The sequence below is a fragment of the Eschrichtius robustus genome, chromosome 2, assembly GCF_028021215.1.
Source record: "Eschrichtius robustus isolate mEscRob2 chromosome 2, mEscRob2.pri, whole genome shotgun sequence".
In the NCBI taxonomy this organism is placed as follows: Eukaryota; Metazoa; Chordata; class Mammalia; order Artiodactyla; family Eschrichtiidae; genus Eschrichtius; species Eschrichtius robustus.
This window is the reverse complement of record NC_090825.1, coordinates 65,671,471-65,697,470: the sequence shown is the minus strand read 5'-3', so window position 1 is coordinate 65,697,470 and position 26,000 is coordinate 65,671,471. Positions and strand designations below refer to the sequence as shown.

The 26,000-nt window shown below is 36.4% G+C and overlaps 1 protein-coding gene and 1 non-coding gene across 2 annotated transcripts in view; both read left to right on the top strand.

Annotated features, from left to right (window-relative positions):
* Nucleotides 1-26,000, top strand: part of TMEM167A (transmembrane protein 167A) — a 33,203-nt gene that overhangs the window by 668 nt on the left and 6,535 nt on the right. Inside the window, exons 2-3 of the mRNA XM_068535607.1 lie at nucleotides 19,555-19,664; nucleotides 23,831-23,865. Of these exons, the coding sequence (XP_068391708.1) occupies nucleotides 19,555-19,664; nucleotides 23,831-23,865 (145 nt within the window). The remainder of the gene's footprint in view (nucleotides 1-19,554; nucleotides 19,665-23,830; nucleotides 23,866-26,000) is intronic.
* On the top strand, nucleotides 21,293-21,427 carry LOC137760373 (small nucleolar RNA U109). The gene has a single exon (XR_011073327.1). It is a non-coding gene; the product is annotated as a small nucleolar RNA U109 (small nucleolar RNA).

Genomic DNA, 26,000 nt, shown 5'->3' with positions numbered 1-26,000 from the left:
TCTCCTCTAGGAGCTTAATGTGCTTGGAGTGTGTCTGGCCTCGGGCCTTCCTCCCCTTCCACACATTAAGGTTTTATGTGTTATTTTGTCTTATTGCAGATTCCTTTAATAGTTTGGGCCTTTTAGAAAAGCTTAAAATAAGTCACAAAAGTTCGCAAAATGCTTACGTCTCCAGGTTGAGAAAAATAAAGCCAGTATAGGCAGAGGACAGATGTAATAATCAGTAGTAATAGCAAAAGTCTCCCAAGCTATGTCTGCAGGCATTTCACTTTTGTTACGGTAAATGCCAACAGCCTCTATCTACACCAGGCCCTCGCGGTGAATGTATGAGGTCCATGTGCCAGATTTGCGTTTATGAGCATATTTATGGGGAAAAGATGCATGCCTTTTATTATAGTATCAAAAGCAACCATGACAAAAAAGCTCTTCTACAGTGAAAAGTTGCTGAGCTTGTGTTCCCAGAATTTCCTGCAGAATCCCATACAGCACAAAACCCTTAGACATTAATCGAAAACTCATTAATTGTTGTTTGCTTTATGCCAGCTACTTTGGTTGTAGCTGGGGCGTAAGTCACAGTGTCTTCCCTGGAGAAGTTTACCGTTTATAGAGGAGATGGAAATTTATTAGAGGTTATTCCTTCCTTGGCCAGCTTCTTTCTCCACCTACCACATGATAGGACGGATACACTTGTGTCATGAGTGAGCGGTTATTTAACTTAGAAAATGTGGTTCCTTTTTCAATTCAAAAAGAGTAGAGAGACTGTTACTCTTAATTCTTGCATATGCTCTTCGAGGCTGAAGTTGGGTTATTTTGCTCATAGTACAGTCAGATAGATTATTCTTTTCATCATCTTATTGTCTTATGTACTATCTAGAAGCAAGACATACCGTGTTTAAGATTAATAGTATTTGAATCATCTGGCCATACTTGTTTTTTCAAAGTAACTATAATAGCTCTCGTTTATTAGCACTTGCTATGTGCCAGGCTGCATTTGAAAAATCAGTTTATAAGCATTGTCTTATTTCAGGCTTGAAACTGAATATATGTTTGCAGGCAATGGAAGTCAGGCACAAGGAGACTGACGTGCTTGGGGTTATACACCTAGTAGGTAGTGAAGCCAGAACTCAAACTTATTTTAATGTCCAGATGCCGGAAGTCCTCATGCCGTTGTTAATAAAAACAACATAACTGAGGATAAAATATGTCGTAATGATTTGTTGCTCTCAAATATAACATGTCAATCAGACATGGGGGAAAATAGAAACAACTGCCCGGTGGTTAATTTTTCATTCCTGCTCTGTTCCTGTGAGCTTAAGTTGTCCACATTTCAGAAAATGTACATTGTAGTTGGAAGAGCTACACAATGAGGTTTCTTTTTGAGTTTGTACCTACACTTGGTATATTTGTGAGGTAGCCCAGTGATAATGACTTAAATCTGAATTACTGTATTTTAATGAATCCATTTTTTAAAATGCATTTGAAGACCATAAAATGTTTATCAGCAATAATAATTTACAACTATCAAAGCATAAACAGTCTGATAATTATATCATTTATGAATGAATACTTTTAATTTCATCTCTTCCCAAGAAGCCTTCCCTGTACCTTCTATTTTCTTCTGCTCCTTTTAGGTATCTATTTGGACATCTGTACTCCATGTATATACCCCCAGTGTTTCTCTTGCATATAAAACAGCAGTAAGGTGTTGCCTATATTTTTCCCTTCTCTAGGCAGAGCTCTTAAAGTAGAAACTACGTCTTTTAATCTCTACATCACAGTGTCAGAGTTGGTACTCAAATGAATGAGAGTCTGGGGATACAAAGTCATGTAAAACATGCTCATTGTCTTCAAGGATTTTACGGTCCAGTGTGGGAGAGTATTAAATAAGTAAATTTTATGTGTTAGCTGCTAGGACGTAGAGAGATGACATGTGTGGTGGAAAGAACATGGGCTTTAGACTGAGCCAGACAAGGTTAGAATCATTCCCAGGGCCCAGCCTTTGCTTGATCAACCTGAGGAAGTTTGTCTTCATTTCTTCCTCTGTTGATGTGTTACATGACTTACAGATATATTCACTTAATGCTCATAAACCCTGCAAAGTAAGACCTATTGCCCACATTTTATAGTTAAATCAAATATCAGAGAAAGGGTGTGAGATAGTGTCCCTCATCTTGTAGCTGAGATACATAGGAAATATGTTAGAAACAGAGGAAAGAGTAATTGTGGTTCAGAACTGCTGGGGAGACATCCCCAAAGAGGTAACACTCTGACCTGTATATTAAGGAGTGAGTAGGGATTAGGGAAGGAATCATTAGCTAGAGCTGGGAAAGCATTTTCTATCCTTCAGACAGATAAAGGAAATGGTAGTTATGGACACATAGTGCATGAAGTCAAATAGTTGCTTGGGGACTGGCAGGAATAGAAGTTAAGCCGTGAAATGATGAGAGATGAGACTAGGAAGACTGGGGCCAGATCTTGAAGTCATTTCAAGGCCTTTATATTTTGATGATGTTTGTGTACCTGACAAAGACTGTGAGCAGGGAAGAAAATGGTGTGCATTTTGGAAAACCAACTGGTAACAATGTTCAGGGTCTATTTACACGGAAGATTAAAATCTGGAAGACTAGTTTAGAAACAATACAGTGATAGTAGATGATTGAATGCCTTAACTCTTGACAATAGTAGTTAGGTTTGAAAGATAAGGATAAATAAAATCATTTTGATGGTGCTTAGTAAGGAGTGGTGAAGCACAACCCCAGTTTAGATAATTGGTTGTATTGCAAGGAAATATTAAGCACCTACTCTGCCATGTGTTTTACATGCAGTGCTTTATTGAAAACTTACATTATTGGCCACAGTGTACATATGAAGAAAAAGGCGCAGAATGATTAAGTGTCTTGCCCAAGACCATACTGCTGATAAATAGTGAAGCTCAAATTTAAACGTAACAGCTCTGTTTGTCACCAAATCTTGAGCCCTTTTTATTATACAACAATGCCGATAATTCCACAGGAAATTCAAGAGGAAAAGCAGCGTTTGTATGCCTCAGTGGTTGAGGGTGGAGGGAGTTTGTTAAGATGATAATTCTGTAGCTACCATTGCTTTTGCACCATCAATACAAATGGCATCACAGTAGAAAGGCAGGTATTTTCTTAGCATTATAAAAGTAGTTTTGACTGCGTAAACCCATGAAAAGATTCCATAAACTACACTTTGAAAACTACTACCTCAGGCTAATAGGTAGGTAACTTAAGTAGATGCTGGTCTTCTGTAGCATAGTGGCTTGTAACCTTGACTGCAAGTAAAAACTCCCAGGGAACTTTGAGAAAACTATATGCCCACCCAATTCAGTCCAATTTTCTGGGCATTGATTGTTTTTAAAAGCTCCAGGTGATTCTAATGAGTAGCCAGTGTTCCTACCCTGACTCGTTATATTTGCAGGTTTTTCCATTTTGTCATTCTTTGTTTTATCTGACTGCATGATCAGAGTACTTTTTTCATAGCAGAATTTGCACTTTTCCTTCAGAATAGTTTCTCATCAATCATTTATCAAGGACATGTGAAGTATTTACATCTTCATTTTCTTAAGTCTACTATTAATCATAGTTATATGTATGCTTTCTCTTGTTAATACCTGTGACACTCTTGTTGCTTCATATTTAGATGTGAGGTGTCTGTAAAATAGCTCAAATTAAGCAGCACAAATATAGCAAATGCACTGTAGGTGCCATGACAATGAGATGAAAATAGGCACAAATGACCACCCATGTTGCCAGTGGAGAACAGAGTTGAGGTGCAAAAGAAAATGTTAATATTTCTGTGTGTTATTAGAAATCTTTTCAATCACCTGTGGTCACTTATCTTGGGCACACGGGGTGTTGGGTGTCTTTGCACATTCACGTATTACCTTACATTTGTCCCTGTATTTTCACGTTCTCCATTTTAAGAGATAATAGTGGTGCATATGAATTTACAGGTGGAAACTAGCTGGGAAATGCTGACCTAACCTAGATTTGTAAATGATAAAATGCTGACCCACTTTTCCAGTGCTGTATAATTTCTATCACAGTTAGGTCAGGAATGTCATTTCTGGGTTTCCTTCCACCTCCAGAAAGGGATCAACGACTTTAGTTTTGTGTAAAAACAGTAGGTTTTTAAAACAAGTAAAATTGTTAGTGTTTGGAGTTTTAAAAAATTTTGGTATTCAGTTAAACTGGAAGAATTAGTTAATATGTCAGTAGAAATGTATTTCCCACATAGTCAACATTTGAAGCTCCCAGACAGTGTTATGCATAAAAAGGGCCCTTAATCAATACATTGGTTAAATAATTTGTGTTGCTAATCCTAAAAATAAGTAAATAAGCTCCATGAAGCTCAAGTGATCCAGGACTAATGAATATACTGGAGGCTTAGTCGAAGTCTTTTCTGCAGATTAAGTACAGTTAGCAACCAGTCATTTAACATCTTGGGCAGAGCACTGTTTAGCATATCAATATGTGTATTTCTTCTGCTTTTCTCAATGTTTCCTTCTTTGTTATGTTCTGTTGCTTGGATCTTTTCCCCGTTTTTTCCTCTATTCCTAATGTTTTGGGTATTCTTTTACTTAGAAGCATTTTTATTTATACAGCTAAAAATAAAACTCTGTATTGAATTCTTGCCCTTATATCCATACTTAATATAGTTTTAATGTTCAGGAATGACTCTGAAAATAAGAAATTATATCTTTATAGATAAAATGATAGAAATTGAATCTGAAATAAATATTCCTAACTTTTCAAATTGACTTGAGAATAGAGAATTTTAAAGAGATGTATCAACACTAGAGGTTATTTCATGTTTGGAAACTAAGCTTTGCATTGACCAGTCTCTATCTTTCATTGATGAACAGTTTGATCTAGTGGTGACCAACTGAAAGTCTGAATTATTTTTGTTATTTCAGTGGCCTAACAAATTGTGATTTACTTCAGATTGATTATACAAAGTGACTAAGTCATTAAGTGTATTTCCTCTGGTTTGGATCAGTTAGTTTAGTACAATGATTTTAAGCATATCAGAAGCTCTAATCAGCTATGAGTAGTATGATGGGTCTGGAATATGGAGGGATAGTAAAAGGGGCCTTTGGAGAAAAAAAGTTTGGGATTTTCATTGCCAGTTAGGGTCAGGGCAGGGCTCCTGTATTCCAGGACCGCAAAGGTTACCATTCTGATTGTATTTGAGGATGTGCTCCAGAAGTTGCTACAGGCAGCCCTGAGTCTAGGGAATGTTATTGGATACCTCTTTATAAAAAGGAAATGTTTGTAGGTGTGGTAGACAATGCCCTTCTCCCCAACCCCGTTTTAAAAAAAACAAAACAAAACACTGTGAATATGTTATCTTACTTGACACAAGGGACTTCCCTTGTGTGATTCAGTTAAGAATTTTGGAATGGGAAGATTATCTTGAATTATGGGGAAACAGGGCCGTTTATTCACAAGGATCCTTGTACGAGGGAGGCGGGACAGTCATAACATAACAAAAGAAGTTGTCAAGGTCAGAGTGATCCGGAAGTCACTAAGCTAAGGAATCAGGCAGCCTTTAGAATCTAGAAAAGGCAAGAAAAGAGATTCTTCCCTACAGCCTCCAGAAGAAACAAGTTGTCTTGTGTTTTATAACTCCTTAGTTCCAATGTGTGTTATTTAATGTTTAATAGTTAGCTAAATTTATTAAACTGAATAGCGTGCCATTGTATACTCCCTGGCATTGTCACAGGGCATTGTCACAGGGCATTGTCACAGGGTGTACTCGATGAAAATTAGGTAAACCTTAGGTTTGAGAACTATTTGAGGTCCAAGAATTTTCTGCCAGCCAGCTTGCCTACTCCGGCATCCAGAACTCTTGAGGATGTGTCTCTCTTACAAATTAAGTGGACTCAGAAAAACACACACTGTCCCATATGCAAGCACCTTGAGGCTGGATGCTCAATAGAACTTTCTCTGAATTCCAGTTAGTGATAAAAGATTTGGATGCTGAGGAGAAATTATCTCAGACCTTTATTTTACCCTACAGCCCGGTCCCTTAACCATAAACATAAATATATTTGCTTCTTCATTCTGAATTTTCCAAAATATCATTGACAAGTAAATATAAATGCAAAACAATGTGTGGAGGTTTCTCTTAAATAAAGAAAACATAGCATGCATTGTTAATTTGTAATGTAAGTGTGCTTTTGAATTTGTTAAAATGTTCTCTTGAATTTGTTAAAATGTTCATTATTTGCAATTGTTGTCAAGTTCTTGTTAGTTCAGCATTTTTCAGTGACTACTGTGCACTATTTTGTTTAATAGGCACAGGGGATTGATAAGAACCTCAATAAAATAGAGGAGACAATTACACTACAATTTTGGGTGGCAGGTATGTGTGTAACACATAGGTGTACAAAGATCCAGACTCTGCTTGGTGTGGAGAGTAGGGACAAGGAACCCTTTTCAGAAGAGATGACTCTTGAGTTGAGACCAGAAGGTTGAAAAAAATAGATAGCACGTACAAAAGCACGGAGTACCTTGGAAAAGGTTGCAGGATTTGAAGGATCTGAGAAAAAAACATAGTTAATGAATTTTACTTCCCTTATCACCTTTTTTTTTAATCATCTTTCCCTCTATATTGTGATCGAATATGTTTGCTTTCTTCTTAGCTTCCTCCCTTCCCTTTAATAACATTTTCATATTGAACATCTCAATTATTTTTCTAAAGAACAGTAACATCTGTTTCCTTTAACTCTGAGACTAAAATTTTATATCAGTGGGCAACAGATGCTAAGCATTAAGAGGAATGCTTAGGTAGGCTAAGCAGTGGTAGGCTAATGTCCGTGAGTTTGAAACACTTGACCAGAGACTGAGTACATCTAAAAGACTGTACCACCTAAGATTATTTGTTTAAATTTAAGGGTCTATAAACCCCAGGAACAAAGTTGTATGTATCATATAGTGCATATTTGTAAATGGTTTTCAGTTGTAAATGGTTTCACACACAGATGTATATATACATACCCCACTTCTTTAATAATAGTATGTTTTTAAGTGCCTCTTAAAAATCTTTTATTTTGAAAAAAAATTCAAACATACAAAGGAAGAAAGAAGAGTGTAACGAAGTCTCAGATACTTAGCGTTTCATCATCAGCCCCACGCCTCCCACCATACACACTGGATTATTTAGAAACCAATCCCAGACATATCATTTAAGCATGTTTCTTTAACAAGACATTCAAGGAATAAAAAAAAGTATACGTTGCAAAATCATGAATTTAGATACTCCATTAGGAAGATGATAAACCTACTTTGCAAATTTCTTTTCCAACCACTTAACTAAGTGAATCCTTTGCTTAAAACAATAAGTCTGCTCATTATTCCCTGAACTTGCGAATTCCTGATTCTGTGGGGACGTTTTCCATGCTTTTGTCTGCTCTGGAGCCTGCTCTCTATTCTTTGCCATGTGACTGTGCCCTTTAAGGCTTGACTCAGTTCCTGCCTTCTCCTTGAAGATTCTCCTGACTTTTCTTTGGGAAAATGCCTTTTTTTTTTTTCTTTTTCTTTTTTTGTGAGCATCGCTGAGTTATCATTTACATATGCTGTGAGTTGCTATTGAGTTTTTAAAGTTTAATATTCTAACTCGATTATAACTACTGTGTGCTTCAGTTGTCTCATGTATAAAAGAAGGATATTAATAACAACTGCCTCAAATATGAGGATAAATAGGATAACCAAAACAAAGAATTCCGTGAATATCAGTTATTTTTGTTGTCAGCTATAAACTGAAAGGAAGGAATCATGCTATGTCCTTTTTTTTAATTTAATATTTATTTTATATTGAGGTACAGTTGATTTACAATGTTGTGTGTGATTCAGATGTACAGCAAAGTGATTCAGTTATACATGTACATATATCCATTCTTCTCAGATTATTTTCCCATATAGATTATTACAGAATATTGAGTGGAGTTCCTAGTGATTTACAGTAGGTCTTTATTGATTATCTATTTTATACATAGTAGTGTGTATATATTAATCCCCAACTCCTAATTTATCCCTCCCCTCCACCTCTCCCCTTTAGTAACCATAAGTTTGTTTTCAAAGTCTGTGAGTCTGTTTCTGTTTGGTAAATAAGTTCATTTGTATCATCTTTTTAGATTCCACGTATGAGTGATATTATAATATTTTTCTTTCTCTGTCTGACTTACTTCACTTAGTATGATAATCTCTAGGCCCATCTATGTTGCTGCAAATGGCATTATTTCATTCTTTTTTTTATGGCTGAGTAATATTCCATTATATTATGTACCAAATCTTCTTTATCCATTCTTCTGTTGGTGGATGTTTAGGTTGGGAGATTAATCCCTTGTCAGTCACTTGGTTTGCAAATATTTTCTGCCATTCTGTGGGTTGTCTTTTCGTTTTGTTTATGGTTTCCTTTGCTGTGCAAAAGCTTTTAAGTTTAATTAGGCCCCGTTTGTTTATTTTTGTATTTATTTCCATTACTCTACGAGTTGGATCCAAAAAGATATTGCTGTGATTTATGTCAGAGTGTTTTGCCTATGTTTTCCTCTAAGACTTTATAGTGTCTGGCCTTACATTTAGGTCTTTAATCCATTTTGAGTTTATTTTTGTGTATGGTGTTAGGGAATGTTCTAATTTCATTCATTTACATGTAGTTGTCCAGTTTTCCCAGCACCACTTATTGAAGAGACTGTCTTTTCTCCATTGTGTATTCTTGCCTCCTTTGTCATAGATTAGGTGACCATAGGTGCGTGGGTTTATCTCTGGGCTTTCTATCCTGTTCCATTGATCTATATTTCTGTTTTTGTGCCAGTACCATACTGTTTTGTTGACTAGCTTTGTATTAGAGTCTGAAGTCAGGGAGCCTTATTCCTCCAGCTCTGTTTTTCTTTCTCAAGATTGCTTTGAATATTCAGGGTCTTTTGTGTCTCCATGCATACTTTAAGATTTTTTTGTTCTAGTTCTATGAAAAATGCCATTGGTAATTTGATAGGGGTTGCATTGAATCTATAGATGGCCTTGGGTATTATAGTCATTTTGAAAATATTGATTCTTCCAATCCAAGAACATAGTATATCTTTCCATTTGTTTGTGTCATCTTCAGTTTCTTTCATCAGAGTATTGTAGGTTTCAGAGTACAGGTCTTTTGCCTCCTTAGCTAGGTTTATTCCTAGGTGTTTTATTCTTTTTGATGCGATGGTAAATGGGATTGTTTCCTTAATTTCTTTCTGATCTTTCGTTATTAGTGTATAGAAATGCACCCGGTGGGTAAGGTTGGTCCAGGGGTCTGTGCAGGCCTTCTGGTTGAAGGGACTGGTGCCTGCCTAGTGTTGTGTGGAGCCGGGTCTTGTCCCTCTGGTGGGCAGGGCCGTGTCAAGGGGTGTGTTTAGAGCTGGCTGTGAGCTCAGTAAGGCTTTAGGCAGCCTGTGTGTTGATGGGTGGGGCTGTGTTCGCACCCTGTTGGTTGTTTGGCCTGAGGCATCCCAGCTCTGGAGCCTGCAGGCCATTGGGTGAGGCCAACATGGCAGCCAGTGGGTATTCCCTGGGCCTCCACCAGCAGTGTCCTTGCCCCCACAGCCACTCCCTACCTCCCCAGGAGACCCTCCAATCCCCATAAGTAGGTCTGACCCAGGCTCCTATGGAGTCACTGCTTTGCCCTGGGTCCCAGTGCACGTGAAACCTTGTGTTTGCCCTCCAAGAGTCGAGTCCGTTTCCCCCAGTCCTGTGGAGCTCCTACATTCAAGCCGCACTGGCCTTCAGAGCCAAATGCTCTGGGGGCTGCTCTTCCCACTGCCAGACCCCCAGGCTGGGGAGCCTGACGTGGGGCTCAGAACTCTCACTCCTGTGGGAGAACCTCTGCAATATAAGTACTTTCCTGTTTGTGGGTCACCCACCTGCCAAAAGCACCTCTCCTACTGTCTTGTGGCTTCTTCATCTTTGGATGTAGAATATCTTTTTTGGTAGATTGGAGTCTTTTCTGTCGATGGTTGTTCAGCAGTTTGTTGCGATTTTGGTGTTTTCGTGAGAGTACATGAGCTCAAGTCCTTCTACTCCACCATCTTGTCTCCTGTCTTGCTATGTACTTTTTTTGATCCAGTGTCTACCCTCATGCTCCAGACAAAGTAGATATGAAATACATGTTTAGTTATGTTGGCTAGGAGGAAACCTGTGCTTTATATTTCATTAGATTATTATCAAATACTATTCATTGACAAATTCATATACATGTTCAAAATATGACCTTTAAAAATAAGCATTGTGAGATACTATGATTTCTCTCTAGAGTTGATCACCATTTCCTTTATTGATTTATTTCAAGTTTAAAAATATATATTACTTGCTTTCACAGATGCAAGGTTAAAATCCAGTTCAATTAAAAACCAAGACATATTAAATTTTATCCTTATTATATCCATGAAGAAATGATTTGCACAGAGAACAGCTATTAAAATAGTAATTACAAATCAATTTTACCTTGTTCAGACCATAATCGTAACACTTAGAAAATTTGAGAAATCCAGAGAAGTTGATAATTAGGTTAAAAACCTTCCAGTGATAATCATTTTATTGTCTTCTCTTTGCATAAAGGTTTACATAGCTACAGATATACTGATTGTGAAATCATGTTTTTCCATCACTTAGCATTGTACAGAAGCATTTTTTTGTCCTTAAAATATTGGCAAATAACATGTATAATTTTTTAAATGTTTTGAATAGATAGCAAATAAAAATCATTAAATGTGTAAAAGGTTAAAAAATATTATGACAGTTTCTGATAGCTAATTCTTTTTTTAGGATCTCCTGGCTATTCTTGCTTACTTATTTTTCCATATGAATTTCAGTATCAGTTGTCAATTTAAAAAAAAAAAAAGTAACTTGTTGCAGTTGGGTTCATTTTAAATTTATAGATTAGCTTTACAGTATTGCCTTTCAATATAAGAACCTGGCATACCACTCCATTCTACTTTTGTATGCTTCAGTATGTTTTAAGGCTTTGTCAATTGGCCTTTGATGCCAATATTACAGATTTCTTGTTAAGATTTTTCCTATATATTTTAGCATTTTGTTCTAATTGCTGTTATAAATGGAGTCCTTTTTTTCCATTTTGTTTCTCAACTGGTTGATATTGTAATTTTGATGATTGTTGATTTAAGTATTTTAAATATGTGCCTAGCCACCTTACTCAATTTTAATTCCCTTATGGTCTGTAATCATTTTTCACTAGATTCTTTTGGGCTTTTCAGGTAACGCTTTATATTTGCAAGTAATAATTTCACCGTAAAACAGTTTTTTTTATAACTCTTATTCTTTGTGTAACTCCTGACTTTACAAGAAATACTTTTTTTTTAATTGAAGTATAGTTGATTTATAATATTCTGTTAGTTTCTGGTGTTCAGCAAAGTGATTCAGATATTTTTTTTCAGATTCTTTTCCATTACAGGTTATTACAAGATATTGAATATAGTTCCCTTTGCTATACAATAAACCCTTATTGCTTATCTCTAAGCAATCTGCTAATCCCATACTCCTAATTTATCCCTCCCCATGTCCCTTTGCCCTTTGGTAACCATAAGTTTGTTTTCTGTGTCTCTGAGTCTGTCTCTGTTTTGTATATAGATTCATTTGTATTACGTTTTAGATTCCACGTATAAGTGATGTCATATGATATTTGTCTTTCTCTAACTTACTTCACTTAGTGTGATATTCTCTAGGTTCATCCATGTTGCTGCAAATGGCAGTATTTCATTCTTTTTGTGGCTAATATTCCATTGTGTGTGTGTGTGTATGACATCTTCTTAAACCAATCCACTGTTGTTGGGCACTTGACTAGTTTTCATTGCTTGGCTGTTGTAAATAGTGCTGCTATGAACACTGGGGTGCATCTATCTTTTCAAATTGGAGTTTCCATCTTTTCCAGATATATGCCTAGGAGTAGGATTGCTGGATCATATGATAGCTCTATTTTTCCTTTTTAAGGAACCTCCATACTGTTTTCCATAGTGGCTGCACCAATTTACATTCCCACAAACAGAATAGGAGGGTTCCCTTTTCTCCACACCCTCTCCAGCATTTGTTATTTGTAGACTTTTTGATGAGAGCCATTCTGATGGGTGTGAGGTGATACCTCATTGTGGTTTGGATTTGCATTTTTCTAATAATTAGTGATGTTGAGCATTTTTTGATGTGCCTATTGGCCATCTGAATGTCTTCTTTGGAGAGATGTCTATTTAGTTTTAGGTCTTCTGCTCATTTTTTGATTGGGTTGTTTTTTTCATATTGAGTTGTATGAGCTGTTTGTGTATTTTGGATACTATCCCCTTGTAGGTCTCATCCATTGCAAATATTTTCTCCCATTCCATAGGTGGTCTTTTCATTTTGTTGATGGTTTCCTTGGCTGTGTAATAACTTTTAAGTTTGATTAGGTCCCATTTGTTTGTTTTGCTTTTTATTTCTTTTGCCATGGGAAACTGATCTAAAAAAAATGTTGCTACAATTTATATCTGAGAATGTTTTGCCTATGTTTTCTTCTAGGAGTTATGGTGTCATGTCTTGTATTTAGGTCTTTAATCCATTTGGAGTTTGTATATGGTGTGAGGGAATGTTCTAGTTTCATTGATTTATGTGTAGCTGTCCAGCTTTCCCAACAACACTTGTTGAAGAAACCGTCTTTTCTCCATTATATATTCTTGCTTCCTTTGTTCTGGATTAATTGACCGTAGGTGTGTGGTTTTATTTCTGGGCTCTCTATTCTGTCCATTGATCTGTATGTTTGTTTTTGTGCCAGTACCATGCTGTTTTGATTACTGTAGCTTTGTGTACTATTGTCTGAAGTCTGGAAGTGTTATGCCTCCAGTTTTGTCCTTTTTCCTCAGTATTGCTTTGGCAATTCTGGGAATTATGTGGTTCTATGTAAATTTTAGGGTTATTTGTTCTAGTTCTGTGAAAAATGTCATGGGTGTTTTGATAGGGATTGCATTAAATTTGTAGATTGCTTTGGGTAGTATGGCCATTTTAACAATGTTAATTCTTCCAATCCAAGAGCATGGGACATCTTTCCATTTCTTTGAGTTATCTTCAGTTTTCTTTATCAGTGTTTTATAGTTTTCAGCATGTAGGTCTTTCACCTCCTTGGATAAATTTATTTCTAGGGTTTTCTTTTCTTTTTTTTTTCTTTTTGAGATGATTTTTTTTTTTTTTTAATTTTATTTATTTATTTTTGGCTGTGCTGGGTCTTCGTTTCTGTGCGAGGGCTTTCTCTAGTTGCGGCAAGCGGGGGCCACTCTTCATCGCTGTGCGCGGGCCTCTCACCATCGCGGCCTCTCTTGTTGCGGAGCACAGGCTCCAGACACGCAGGCTCAGCAGTTGTGGCTCACGGGCTTAGTTGCTCCGCGGTATGTGGGATCTTCCCAGACCAGGGCTCGAACCCGTGTCCCCTGCACTGGCAGGCAGACTCTCAACCACTGCGCCACCAGGGAAGCCCTTGAGATGATTTTAAACAAGATTGTTTTTTTACTTTCTCTTTCTGATAGTTCATTGTTAGTGTAAAGAAAAGTAACAGCTTTCTGTATATTAATCTTGTATCCTGCTACCTTGCTGAATTCATTTATTCTGCTAATTTTTGTGTGGAGACTTTAGGGTTCTCTAAATTGAGTATCATATCATCTGCAAACAGAGACAGTTTTACTCTTCCCTTTCAATTTGGATACCTTTTCTTTTCCTTGTCTGATTGCTGTGGCTAAGATTTTCAATACTGTGCTGAATAGAATTGGTGAGAGTGTGCATCCTTGTCTTGTTCCTGAATTTAGTGGGAAGGCTTTTAGCTTTTCAGGGTTGAGTATTGTTGGCTGTGGGTTTGTCATAAATGGCTTTTATTGTGTTGAGATATGTTTCATCTGTATCTACTTTCACGAGAGTTTTTATTATGAATGGATGTTGAATTTTGTTTGCTTTTTCTATATGTATTGAGATGATCTTGTGATTTTTCTTCATCAATTTGCTAATGTGGTATATCACATTGAGTGATTTGTGGATATTGATAAATCCTTGCATCCTTGGGATAAATCCCCCTTGATCATCGTGTATGATCCTTTTAATGTATTGTTGGATTCAGTTTGCTAACATTTTGAGTATTTCTGTATCTATATTCATCAAAGGTATTGGCCTATAATTTTCTGTTTTTGTAGTGTCTTTGGCTTTGGTAACAAGGTGATAGTGGCTTCATAGAATGAATTTGGTAGAGTTCCCTCCTCTTCAACCTTTTGGACCAGTTTGAGAAGGATAGGTTTAAGTTCTTTCTATGTTAGGTAGAAATTCCCAGTGAAGCCATCCAGTCCTGGACTTTTGTTTGCAGGGAGTATTTTCTTACAGGTTCTGTTTCACTTTGATCGTTCTGTTAAAATTATGTTTCTTCTTGACTCAATTTTGGCAGGCTGTGTGTTTCTAGAAACTAGTCCGTTTCTTCTGGGTTGTCCAATTTCTTGGCATATAATTGTTCATAGTATTCTCTTATGATTTTTTATATTTCTGTGGTATCAATTGTTATTTCTCCTTTTTCATTTCTTATTTTGTTTATTTGGGCCCACTCTTTTCTTCTTGGTGAGCCTGGCTAGAGTTTGTAGATTTTGTTTATCTTTTTGGAAAACCAGCTCTTCGTTTTACTGATCTTTTCTGTTAGTTTGGGGTTTTTTTTAATCTTTATTTCTTCTCTCATCTTTATTTCCTTCTTTCTGCTCACTTTGGGTTTTGTTTGTTCTTTTCTAATTCTTTTAGGTAGTAGGTTGGGTTGTTTATTTGAGATTTTTCTTGTTTCTTGAGGAAGACCTGGTACTGCTATGAACTTCTTAGAACCACTTTTGCTGCATCCCATAGATTGTGTAAGGTTGTGTTTTTATTGTCATTTGTCTCAAGGTATTTAATGATTTTTTTTCTTTTATTTCATCCTTTACCCATTGGTTTTTTAGTAGCATGTTGTTTAGTCTCCATATGTTTGTTCTTTTCCCATTTTTCCTCCTGTGGTTGATGTCTAGTTTCATACCATTGTGGTCAGAAAAGATACTTAAAATAATTTCTATGCTCTTAAATTTGTTGAGGCTTGTTTTGTGACCCAGTATGTGGTCTATCCTAGAGAATGTTCCATGTACGCTTGAAAAAATATGTGTTTTCTGGTTTTCTGGGATGTAGTGTCTTGTAGATGTCAATTAAGTCCAACTGGTCTATTGTGTCATTTAGGACATCTGTTTTCTTACTGATTTTCTGTCTGGAAGATCTGTCCATTGATGTCAGTGGGATGTTAAAGTCCCCTACTATTATTGTATTTCTGCCAGTTTCTCCCTCTATGTCTGTTAGTATTCTATTGATATATATTTAGGTCCTTATACCGGGTGCATATATGTTACTGAGTGTAATATCCTCTAATTGTATTGATCCCTTTATCATTGTATAATGTCCTTCTTTTTCTTTATGGACTTTAAGTCTACTTTGTCTGATATGATTATTGTTACCACCACTTTACTGTCATTTCCATTTGCCTGAAATATTTTTTTCCATAGCCTCACTTTCAGTCTATGTGTCTCCTTAGCCCTGAAGTGAGTCTCTTGTAGGTAGCATATTGTAGGTTCTTATTTTTTATCTAATCTGCCACTCTGTGTCTTTTGATCAGGTCAAAATCAGGTCTTTTGTCAGTCCATTGACATTTAAAGTAGTTATTGATGGGTATGTGCTTATTGCCATTTTAAACCTTGTTTTCCAGTTAATTTTGTACTTCTTTGTTGATTTCTTCTTTTTGTTTTTCCTTTTGTGGTTTGATGGTTTTCTTTTGTATTATGCTTGAGTTCCTTTCTTTTTGATTTTTGTGAATCTATTGTATGTTTTTTATTTATTTTAACCAGTTTTTTATTTAAATATTTTTTATTTAACCCAGTGGTTAACTGGGTTTTCAAGTATGTTGACCCATAACTATCTCTATTTGCTTTCTACAATTTTTTTTGTTTGTTTTTGTTTTTGTCTTTGATTTGGCTGCATCGCATCTTCATTGCCGCACATGGGCTTTCTCTAGTTGCAGTGAGCGGGGGCTACTCTTTGTTGCAGTGCATGGGCTTCTCACTGCGGTGGATTCTCTTGTTACGGAGCACAGGCTCTAGGTGCATGGGCTTCGGTAGTTGTGGCATGCAGTCTCAGTAGTTGTGCCTCGCGGGCTCTAGAGCGCAGGCTGAGTAGTTATGACACACAGGCTTAGTTGCTCCACAGCATGTAGGATCTTCCTGGATCAGGGATCGAACCTATGTCCCCTGCATTGGCAGGTGGATTCTTAACCACTTGGCCACCAGGGAAGTCCCTTCTTGTTTTTAATCAATGTAATGTCTTATTTAAATGATCTTCAATCCTTTTATATATTTGCCTATCCTATTGTAATTTTCACTTTCGTATAAATTCTTGCTACTTTTCTCTTTTGAGGAGACCTTAGGGTAGGTTTAGTATTGCTGTATTCTTTTAGTTTTTGCTTGTCTGAGAAATTCTTTATCTCCTTCTATTGGAAATGATATTCTTGCTGGGTAAAGTATGTTGCAGGTTTTTCCCTTTCAGGACTTTGAGTATATCATGCCACTTCCTTCTGGCTTGTAATTTTCTGCAGAGGATTCATTCAGCTGATAGCCTGATAGGGATTCCTTTGTATATGGCTCTTTGTTTTTCTCTTGCTGCCTTTAGAGCTCTCTCATTGTTTTTAACTTTTGCCATTTTAATTATGATATGTCTTGGTATAGATCTGTTTGGGTTCATCTTTTTGGGGACCTTCTGTGCTTCCTGTACCTGGATATCTGTTTCTTTCTTTTGGCTTGGGAAATTTTTAGCCCTAATTTCCTCAAATAAATTTTCAATCCCCTTTTACCTCTCTTCTTCTGAGACCACTGTAATGTGAACATTGGTATGGTTAATGTTATACCAGAAATCTCGTAAGTTGTTTTCATTTTTAAATTTTGTTTTTCTTTAGCTGTTCTGATTGAGTGATTTCCATCATTCTATTCTCCAGATCACTTATTTGTTCTTCAGTGTTATTTAGTCTGCTGTTGATCGCTCTAGATTGGTTGTTATCTCAGCACTTGAGTTGTCTAATTTTGATTGCTTCATCTTTGTAGTTTCTAGTTCCTTGTTACAGTGATCTGCATTTCTATTGGTGATCTTAATTCCTTTAGCACTTTTTTTATCTTCTTTTTGAACTCAGGGTCTAGGAGACTGGTGAGGTCTGCTTCATTTCTTTCAGATGTCTGTTGTTCTTTTAATTGGGAGTAGCTCCTCTCCTTTTTCATTTTGTTTACCTTCTTCTGTCTGAATTTAGGAGAAACATTTTCTACTGTGGTCTTGAAGGGGTGTTTTCAACGTGGGAGTATCATGTGTACTCTGTGTGAGTCCAGTATTTTTGGTGTGAGGGCCAGTTTTGGTATGGATGCCAGCCACCTCTTCTCCCCAGAGTCTGCTGGCCGTTATCCCCTTGATGGGGATGTGATTGGTGTTTTGGAGTCTAGGGCCTGCACTGGGTGTTAGGCAGAGCCCCCTCATTGCTCCATGGCCTGTTGGAGTCAGGGCCTCCTCCCCAGTTGTTGGAGTAGAAGCCCTGAGGGTTGGATTTGATGAGGCTCCATTGCCCTTGAGTGCGTGCCCTGTCCCAAAGGAGGTGACTGCTGAAGCAGGTGAGGCCCACGTGGTCACAGTGAACCTATGTACCTCCCATGCAGTCCAAAGTTGCTTCCCTTTTTCCATTGTGTTCGTCCTAGATGTAGTGCTAGGCTGTGGTATGGAGTAGGCTGGCGCTGGGGGCCAGGGTGCTGTGGCTGCATGAATCGAGATGGTTGGGCTGCTGCTTGGGACCTTGACTGCCTCTGTGGCAGGCCTCTCTCAGGACCTGTCCACCCCAGATCCAACTCCAAGCAGAGGTGTGGGGTGGGCAGAACTGGAGCACTGAGTACTCCTCCCTAGAGGCTTTGTACCAGATACATGCCTTTCTGTGCTCCACCAGGTGCTGCTGACAAAGCCCAGACCCACCCCCACCTTAGGAGTGCTGACAGTGGGACAGTGCGCTCTGTTGTTAGACCTGGACCACACCCCAGACCCTCAGGACTAGCTCCTTGCAGCTAAATGGAGTCTTTCTCTAGGGTTTGTCTGCCGAGATTCACTGCTTAGCTGCTGTAGGTATTTGTAACCCCGCAAGATTCAAACTTTGATTGGGAAGTGTGGTGAGGTACAGGCGCCAGCACCAGTCTCCCTCCACCGTGACTGTTAGCAGGCCAGCCTGCACACACTCCTCTCAAGTAAAGTCCAGGCTTCTCCAGCCCCTCTGTCTGTCCCAGCAGGCAAGGGGGCTCGCTAAGCCTGACTGTGTGGACCTCTTATCCTTTACACATCCCCCCCAGAGGCTCAGGTCCCATCCTGATGCTTTTTTTTTCTTTTCCTGTCCTACCTACTTACATGGAGGTCTTTCTTGCAGTTTTGGTTGTATAGGAGATCTTCTGCCCATTTCCCATTGGTTTTCTGTGAGGATTGTTCCACATGTAGATGTATTTTCGATGTGTTTGTTGGGGGAGGTGAGCTTCACATCCTCCTACTCGGCCATCGTGGTCCCCCTCAGGAAGTACTTCTGAATTTACTAAATAAGCATATTGCTGGCTACTGTGTGAGATTGATATATTTTAGCTACCTGTGTATAATGGAAATGTTATTCTTTATTATACGTACAGTAGTATTCCTGCACTTTTTAAAAATTGTTTTATTTATTCAATCATCTCTTACTGGGCTCCCACTGTGCGGTTGGCACATAGTCAGGTGCTGGAGATTCAGAGTTGATAGACAGTGTCCACTCTTCAGGGATGAGTATTGTGATAAACATATAACAGTTTTCTTCAGGAACAGAATCCCGTGTTAAATTTTATTTTAATAACTTTTAAAAAATCAGCAGTGAATGAGCAAGTGCTTTTCTTTCACCAAAACCTAACAGGCTAGTATTAGTCAATAAATGGAACATGATTACTTAAATTTAAAGCATTCTTATTCTAAAAGAATTTCAGAATTGAAAGAAACTTGAGCCAGCATTGAATCTGTCTCCCCATTCACCACCCAGTTTTACTGATGTGAAACAGAGATTTAGAGAAGCCAGTATTCAACTGAGGTCATATATAACCAGCTTACTTGCAGAGCTTGGAGACCCCATGTCCTGCCTAGTAGTCTGGGATCCTAGAATATCTCTATTAATTATTGGTTAAGCTTTGGTGAGCTGTTTTGGATTCATGACATTTTTGGTAGTGTTTTTAAGTTCTTGAATTTAGAATTTTTGTTTCATCTTCTGAATTCCTTAGCCCAAAGAATGGAGAGGAAAGTATGCTCTCAGAATACCTTGTGATTTTGCTTTTAAAGTGTTCTCAGACATGTCATTCTGTTTGCCTTTTTGAAGAAAAAAGTATGATTCTTAATATGAAATTGACATTTTTTACCTGTGCAGTTTATCTTGTGACATTAATTTTTCTTTTTCTCTTTTTAGTCTGCCATTTTCAATTTTCAGAGTCTGTTGACTGTAATCTTGCTGCTTATATGTACCTGTGCTTATATCCGATCCTTGGCACCCAGCCTCCTGGACAGAAATAAAACTGGGTATGTCACTAATAATGTCTAATCACCCAAATTAGTTCTTAGAGATATTGAATGTCAATTATTGAAAGTCATTAAATAATTTAATTCCTATATGTAATTTAGTTTGTAATAACTTTTTACATTATTTTTTCCCTATTTTTAAAAATCCAAATCTTTATATTCACAGAAGCTTACTAAATAAAAATATAAATATCAGAAGTGACCTGAAATGTGTTGTACTGAAAAAAAAAATGTATTTTAAAAGATGTGATAGATTTGTTTCTGAGATTGAAGCTATAGTTTAGTACTTTCAAAGACAGTGTTTGGCCTTAGTATTTAATAGAATATTAGTAAAATTGGTTATCATATTTTGAAAGCATTAAACATCTTATAAGCACTGTGTCCATAAAAATAATAATATAGACATTGCCTCTTCATTCCAAGACTGGTCTAATCATATAGGCTCCCCATCTGTATCATAAAGCAAACATCTTTGGAGAAATTTATTTAGCTTACTTAAAAAAGTAATGAAAATTAAGTCTTGGGCATGTCACATCACTTTTAATTATATGTTCACACCCCAAAAAATTTTAAGCTTAATATGATACCACAAAGACTTAAAATTTTTAAGTGCCATGTTCCTAATACAGAAATACATATTGAGTTCAACCAGAAGGACAAGTATGTAAAAAAACAGAGACCATGTGGTGAAAACTATGTAGACTTTCTTTGCCTTACAGATTTATTAATTTCTTGAATTCACAATTGTCTTAATTCTTTTGTGGTAAGATCCTGTACCTCACTTAATCATCTTAAGAAATAATAGGATGAAATAGTAGAATACTTCACATAGGAATAATTAATTATCTCCAGCACCTTTTTTATTTTTGATGAAAGGAAAAGGGCCAAATTAAGATCCTGAAAGGTCAAACTCTGCTTTTCCACTAATAAAAAGCCCCTACAAGAGGCCAGGTAGTAGATACTCAACCATGAGAAGAAATAATTCTCTTTCCTTCAAGTCCATTATATCTTTGGGGTCATAATTAACATTTATTCAAACATCCTATTATCTAAATCATTTGGCTTTTGTTACTATTCCTTTCTTTTTATTACATAGGTTTGTTTGAACATCTATAAAGATATAAATAGAACCCCTAACCAGTTTTGAATAACGAAAATCTATAATCCTGTTCCAATAAACTGATGGTCTCTATTGGCATGAGGGATTTTATTTATCCTACTGAAGGTGAAAATAGATGTTATTTGTCCATCAGTTTTTCTGACAATGCCTCACTTCCTTTGTAGACATTATCTTCTCATCAGTCCACCTTTTTCTCTGAACTCAGCACTCAATACTTTGTCCCTTTGTTGAAATTATATAATCTTATTTGTTGTTTAGTTGTGCCTGAAGCCTTTCTACCCAGCCAGTTTTATTTCCTCCTACCCTTCCTCTGCAACCCCAACGATTAACTTATAGTTAAAGCATATGGTAGAATCCAATAAACAGTCTCATTGATCATTAGTTTAGATTTCTAATGTAATACATAATGTCTGATAAGAAATTTAAGTGTTTATGTCATTGAAGAATAATCTCATAGTGGCAGAACAGTGTATTTGTACTTTTCTGATGCTGCGACAAAAAAAGTAGATTGCATGTGGAAATGTCTGCTCCTCATTCCTTTGGAAGCAGGAATACATCCATAACATGCTACATTAAAAAAGGAGTTCTCAGGGCTGCCAACCTTACAGTAGAGGTTGAGTAGTAGTATATTTCTCCTACATAAAAACCAAAGAAATAGCATGCCTATTTTCACATTTTAAAATATATAATGACATAGTCAGCTGTTTCAAAGCTTTTTTTAAAACTTTGCTTCTATTTATATAAATGTTAAGCCCTTTTTATTTTGACTTGTACATATGAAGTATTTTCTGTAGAAGAAATTTTTACTGGTCATTGTTCTCTTCTGTTGTAATGCGTATTTTTATGAGACTCAAAATAAGCTTTCCTTTCATTATAGTGAGTATTCCATGCTAAAGTGAAGATATCTGGACCAATTAGATAAAATGAGTTCTTGATAACTTCACTGTTGAAAATAACAAATTAATTTTTTGCTGCTTCAAATAATATAGAACTAAAAAGCAGCAGAGAAAGATTGCTACTTTGTCTTGCTTCATATTTTCGTAGACTTAATAGTTTTATCAGCAGATGTACTTACTGGCTTATATCCTTAGAAACTAAGCAGCATATCTGCATTGGTTTTTACCAGCTAATAAAGTTCCTTTTAGCATTTGGGATGTTACAGAAATGTCTAGGTAGGCAAATACGTGAAAAAGGCCAAAGCAGTACCAATTAATCTCTTAAGTTGCCAAGGTGGGAAATTTTTTTCATTTAAATAGCTTTCAATATGCTAAGTGTGTTATACCAATTTCCTAATGAGGCTTTTAGTTATTTCTAGGCTATAAGACCTGAAAAGACCTTGACTGTGGTCATGTGGTTTCAGATTATTCTGTGGGGCCCTAAGCTTCCCATAGAGGAACTTCAGGTGTCCTGCCTCTGAGTACCTCAACCAGAGGAGCTTTAAGTCAGTAATGCATTTTATAATCAACAGACTTTTAGAATCAGGCATCCAGGGCTTTGCAGATCACTAACCAGTTGTCTTTCATTTTTTGATGAAATGTAAGCCAATGTAAGTGATACCTGGAGTTATTGTCACATACACCTTTAGCCTGTGTAATACTGAACACAGCGCATGTTAATCACTATTCTAAAGACTTTCTGTGTAATAACTCATTTAATCCTCGTAACAACCCTATGAGGATGAGATAAAGAGATAAAAGAGGTAAAATAACTTGCTCACAGTTATGCAGCCAATTAAGTAGGATTGAACTTAGGCACAATCTAGCCCTGATCCTTTGCTTTCGAGAGTGTATATGATTTTTGTCCTTTTTATTCCTATAAGAAGAAAATTGTTTCACCTGTCAGAATGCCCATCCTTCACAATAAACTTGTATTTTTGCCATTTCATTTAATCTGTACTAAGAGACTTCTTGCTTTGATGTCAGGAATTTACTGTATACTTCAAAGGAGGAAAGTGTATAGAACTTAATTGAATCAGCATTTTCTTTCAGTCTTAACCATTCAAATACAATGATTCATTGCCAGCCATCTCTTTGGGAAAAGAAAAAAAAAATTATAAATTTCCCTGTAATTTAAACATTGTGATTTTCTTATACCAATCCTAATTCACTAAGTAAGTAATGTTAATTTATCTTGATTTGTAACCATGTGTAACACTATTTATAATTCTATTCTTTTGTCACACCAACAAAATAGTTGTCTATAATGTGTTTTTTTCCCAAATATCTCTATTCATTGAATGACTTGTCTTTTTTATTGAGCTGGTATTTTTTAATGCATGCAAAATAAGTGATATATCCATATAATATGCATTCATAATATATTCATTCATAGAATTGAAATGGACATATTAGTCTAATTTTTATTTCCAGAGTATATGTGTTTTAAATGGTATATTTAGTTAATTTCATATACAATTATATGAAACTAGGGTTTTCCACTTATATTGAAATGTATATGTTGAAATATATTGAATATATTACACTGAAATATAGGCTCATATTTTTGTATTCCTCCTTATTTAATGTTATAGTTATGTAAATGCTATCATTGGAGTTCATGATTATAGATCATTTAAATAAAGAACTATATTCAGTAAGAAGTAAGTTTTTTCAGTGTGAGAGTTTTATTTTTTAATGTCAAAATTTATCCAGAACCAACTGTTCCCATTTACTGTTTTCTCAAAGTTAACATTTATTTAAATGGGCATATGTATTTTCTGCTTTTGAAGGTAAAGCACTTGAAGTTGACTGAATCAATCTTCTAATAGTAAGCCCTGGTGCAAATTTTTGCCACTCTCACATTAATTTACTTTGGGCTTAACCTGTGACACAACATATGTTCAGTTTCTGACAGTTTCTATACATTGATGGTTGATAAGCTTTTGTGTCCTACTTGTCTCCATAAGTGGTGGCTCAACATCAACTACATTTCAGTTTAAAGCAAAGCATCAGCAGTTAAAATACTAGTATATAATAAATTCTCCATATGGTTCTGAATAATTCACCTTTCCCAGTAAACAGTAGCTACTTTTTTTTATTCTATGCAGGTTGTTGGGTATATTTTGGAAGTGTGCCAGAATTGGTGAGTATCTATCTATAATCTCTCTCCACTTCTTCATCTGTAAATTGTTGGCCAATTTACTTGTTGTGTTCAAACAAATCAAATGTCACTTTTTAAAGTGCAGCCTTCCCAACTATGTGCATTTTGCAGTAGTTTGTAGAGTTCCACCTAACTCTTTTCCTGACACTATTTAAAACTAGACTTCATAGATAGCTCGTAATACTTCATTAGCAGGGAGATGGAAAATATGACAAAAGTCTCTCTAATTCAGATATCAAATACTATGCATTCCTGGTTTTGGGGAGATTTCAGACAAATATGTATAGTTTTATGCACGCATACTTTAGTATACAGCATGCAATTCTGTATAATGTGTACCATTTTGATAACTGAGTATGATTTTTCCATTTAATGAAAGGCTTGCTGAGCAACCATCTAATTGCCCTCTGCTAGGTCACAGAATCTTATTGGTTGCTTTTAGAAAACATGAACTATTTCATCTTTTGAATCCATGTATGTGGTCATACTTGAGCTTTGTGTAAATGTGGATATCTTCTAACTTTTCATAATAAGATTAGTAGCGCCTTAAGTGTGTTTATGGTTAGATAACAATATATACTATACATTGTCCCATAACACTGTGTATATAATAACATTTAACACAGTGGCCAGCACATAGTAGACTCTCAAATGATTGTTAAGTAAATGAATTAAAATGCATTTTATTTGCCAGGATTCTTTTTCTATTGCAGTATAGTTGATGTAGAATATTACATAAGATACAGGGGTACAACATAGTGATTCATAATTTTTAAAGGTTATATTCCATTTATAGTTATTATAAAATATTGGCTATATTCCCTGTGTTGTACTATATATTCTTGTGGCTTATTTATTTTATACATTACAGTTTGTACTTCTGAACCCCCTGCTTCTGTCTTTCCCCTCCCCCCTTCCCTCTCACCACTGGTAACCACTAGTTTGTTTTCTAGATCTCTGAGTCTGTTTCTTTTTTTTTTTGTTATGTTCATTCCTTTGTTTTATTTTTTAGACTCCATATATATGTGATATCATACCGTATTTGTCTTCTCTGAGTTGTTTTACTAAGCATAATACCCTCCAGGTCCATTCATGTTGTTGCAAATGGCAAAATTTCGTTCTTTTTTATGGCTGAGTAGTATTCCAGAGTGTCTGTGTGTGTGTGTGTGTGTGTGTGTGTGTGTGTGTGTGTGTGTGTGTGTGTGTATGCCACATCTTTATCGATTCACCTGTTGATGGACACTTAAGTTGCTTCCATATCATGGCAATTGTAAGTAATACTACTTTGAACGTTACGGTGCATGTATCTTTTCAAAATAATGTTTTTGTTTTAGTCGGATATGTACCCAGGAGTGGGATTGCTGGGTCATATGGTAGCTCTATTTTTACTGTTTGGAGAAACCTCCATCCTGTTTCCCGCAGTGGCTGCACCAATTTACATTCCCACCACCATCCACATCCTCAGCAACATTTGTTGTGTTCTTTCTGATGATAGGCGTTCTGACAGGTGTGAGCTAACATCTCATTTTTGGTTTTAATTTGCATTTCTCTGATGATTAATAGTGTTGAGCATCTTTTCATCTGCCTGTTGGTCATCTCTATGTCTTCTTTGAAAAAATTTCTATTCAGGTCTTCTGCCCAGTTTTAATTGGGTTGTTTGTTTTTTTGATGTTGAGTTGTATGAGCTGTTTACAGATTTTGTATATTAATCCCTTATCAGTCATATCATTAGCAAATATTCTCTCCCATTGTGTAGGTTGTCTTTTTGTTTTGCTGATGGCTTCCTTTGCTGTGCGAAAGCTTTTACGTTTAATTAGGTCTGATGTGTTTATTTTTGCTTTTGTTTCCTTTGCTTTAGGAGACAGATCCAAAAAAAATATGATTTATGTCAAAGAGTGTTCCACTTACGTCTTCTTCGGGGAGTTTTATGGTTTCCGGTCCTACATTTAGGTCTTCAATCCATTTTGAGATTATTTTCATATGTGGTATGAGAAACTATTCTGACTTCATTCTTCTACATGTAGCTGTTTTCCCAGCACCACTGAGGGGGGTGGGGAGCGATTCCTGACACAGTTTTGTATGGAGTCCAGGGTGTCCTGAAACTTGTGTTGGCCTGC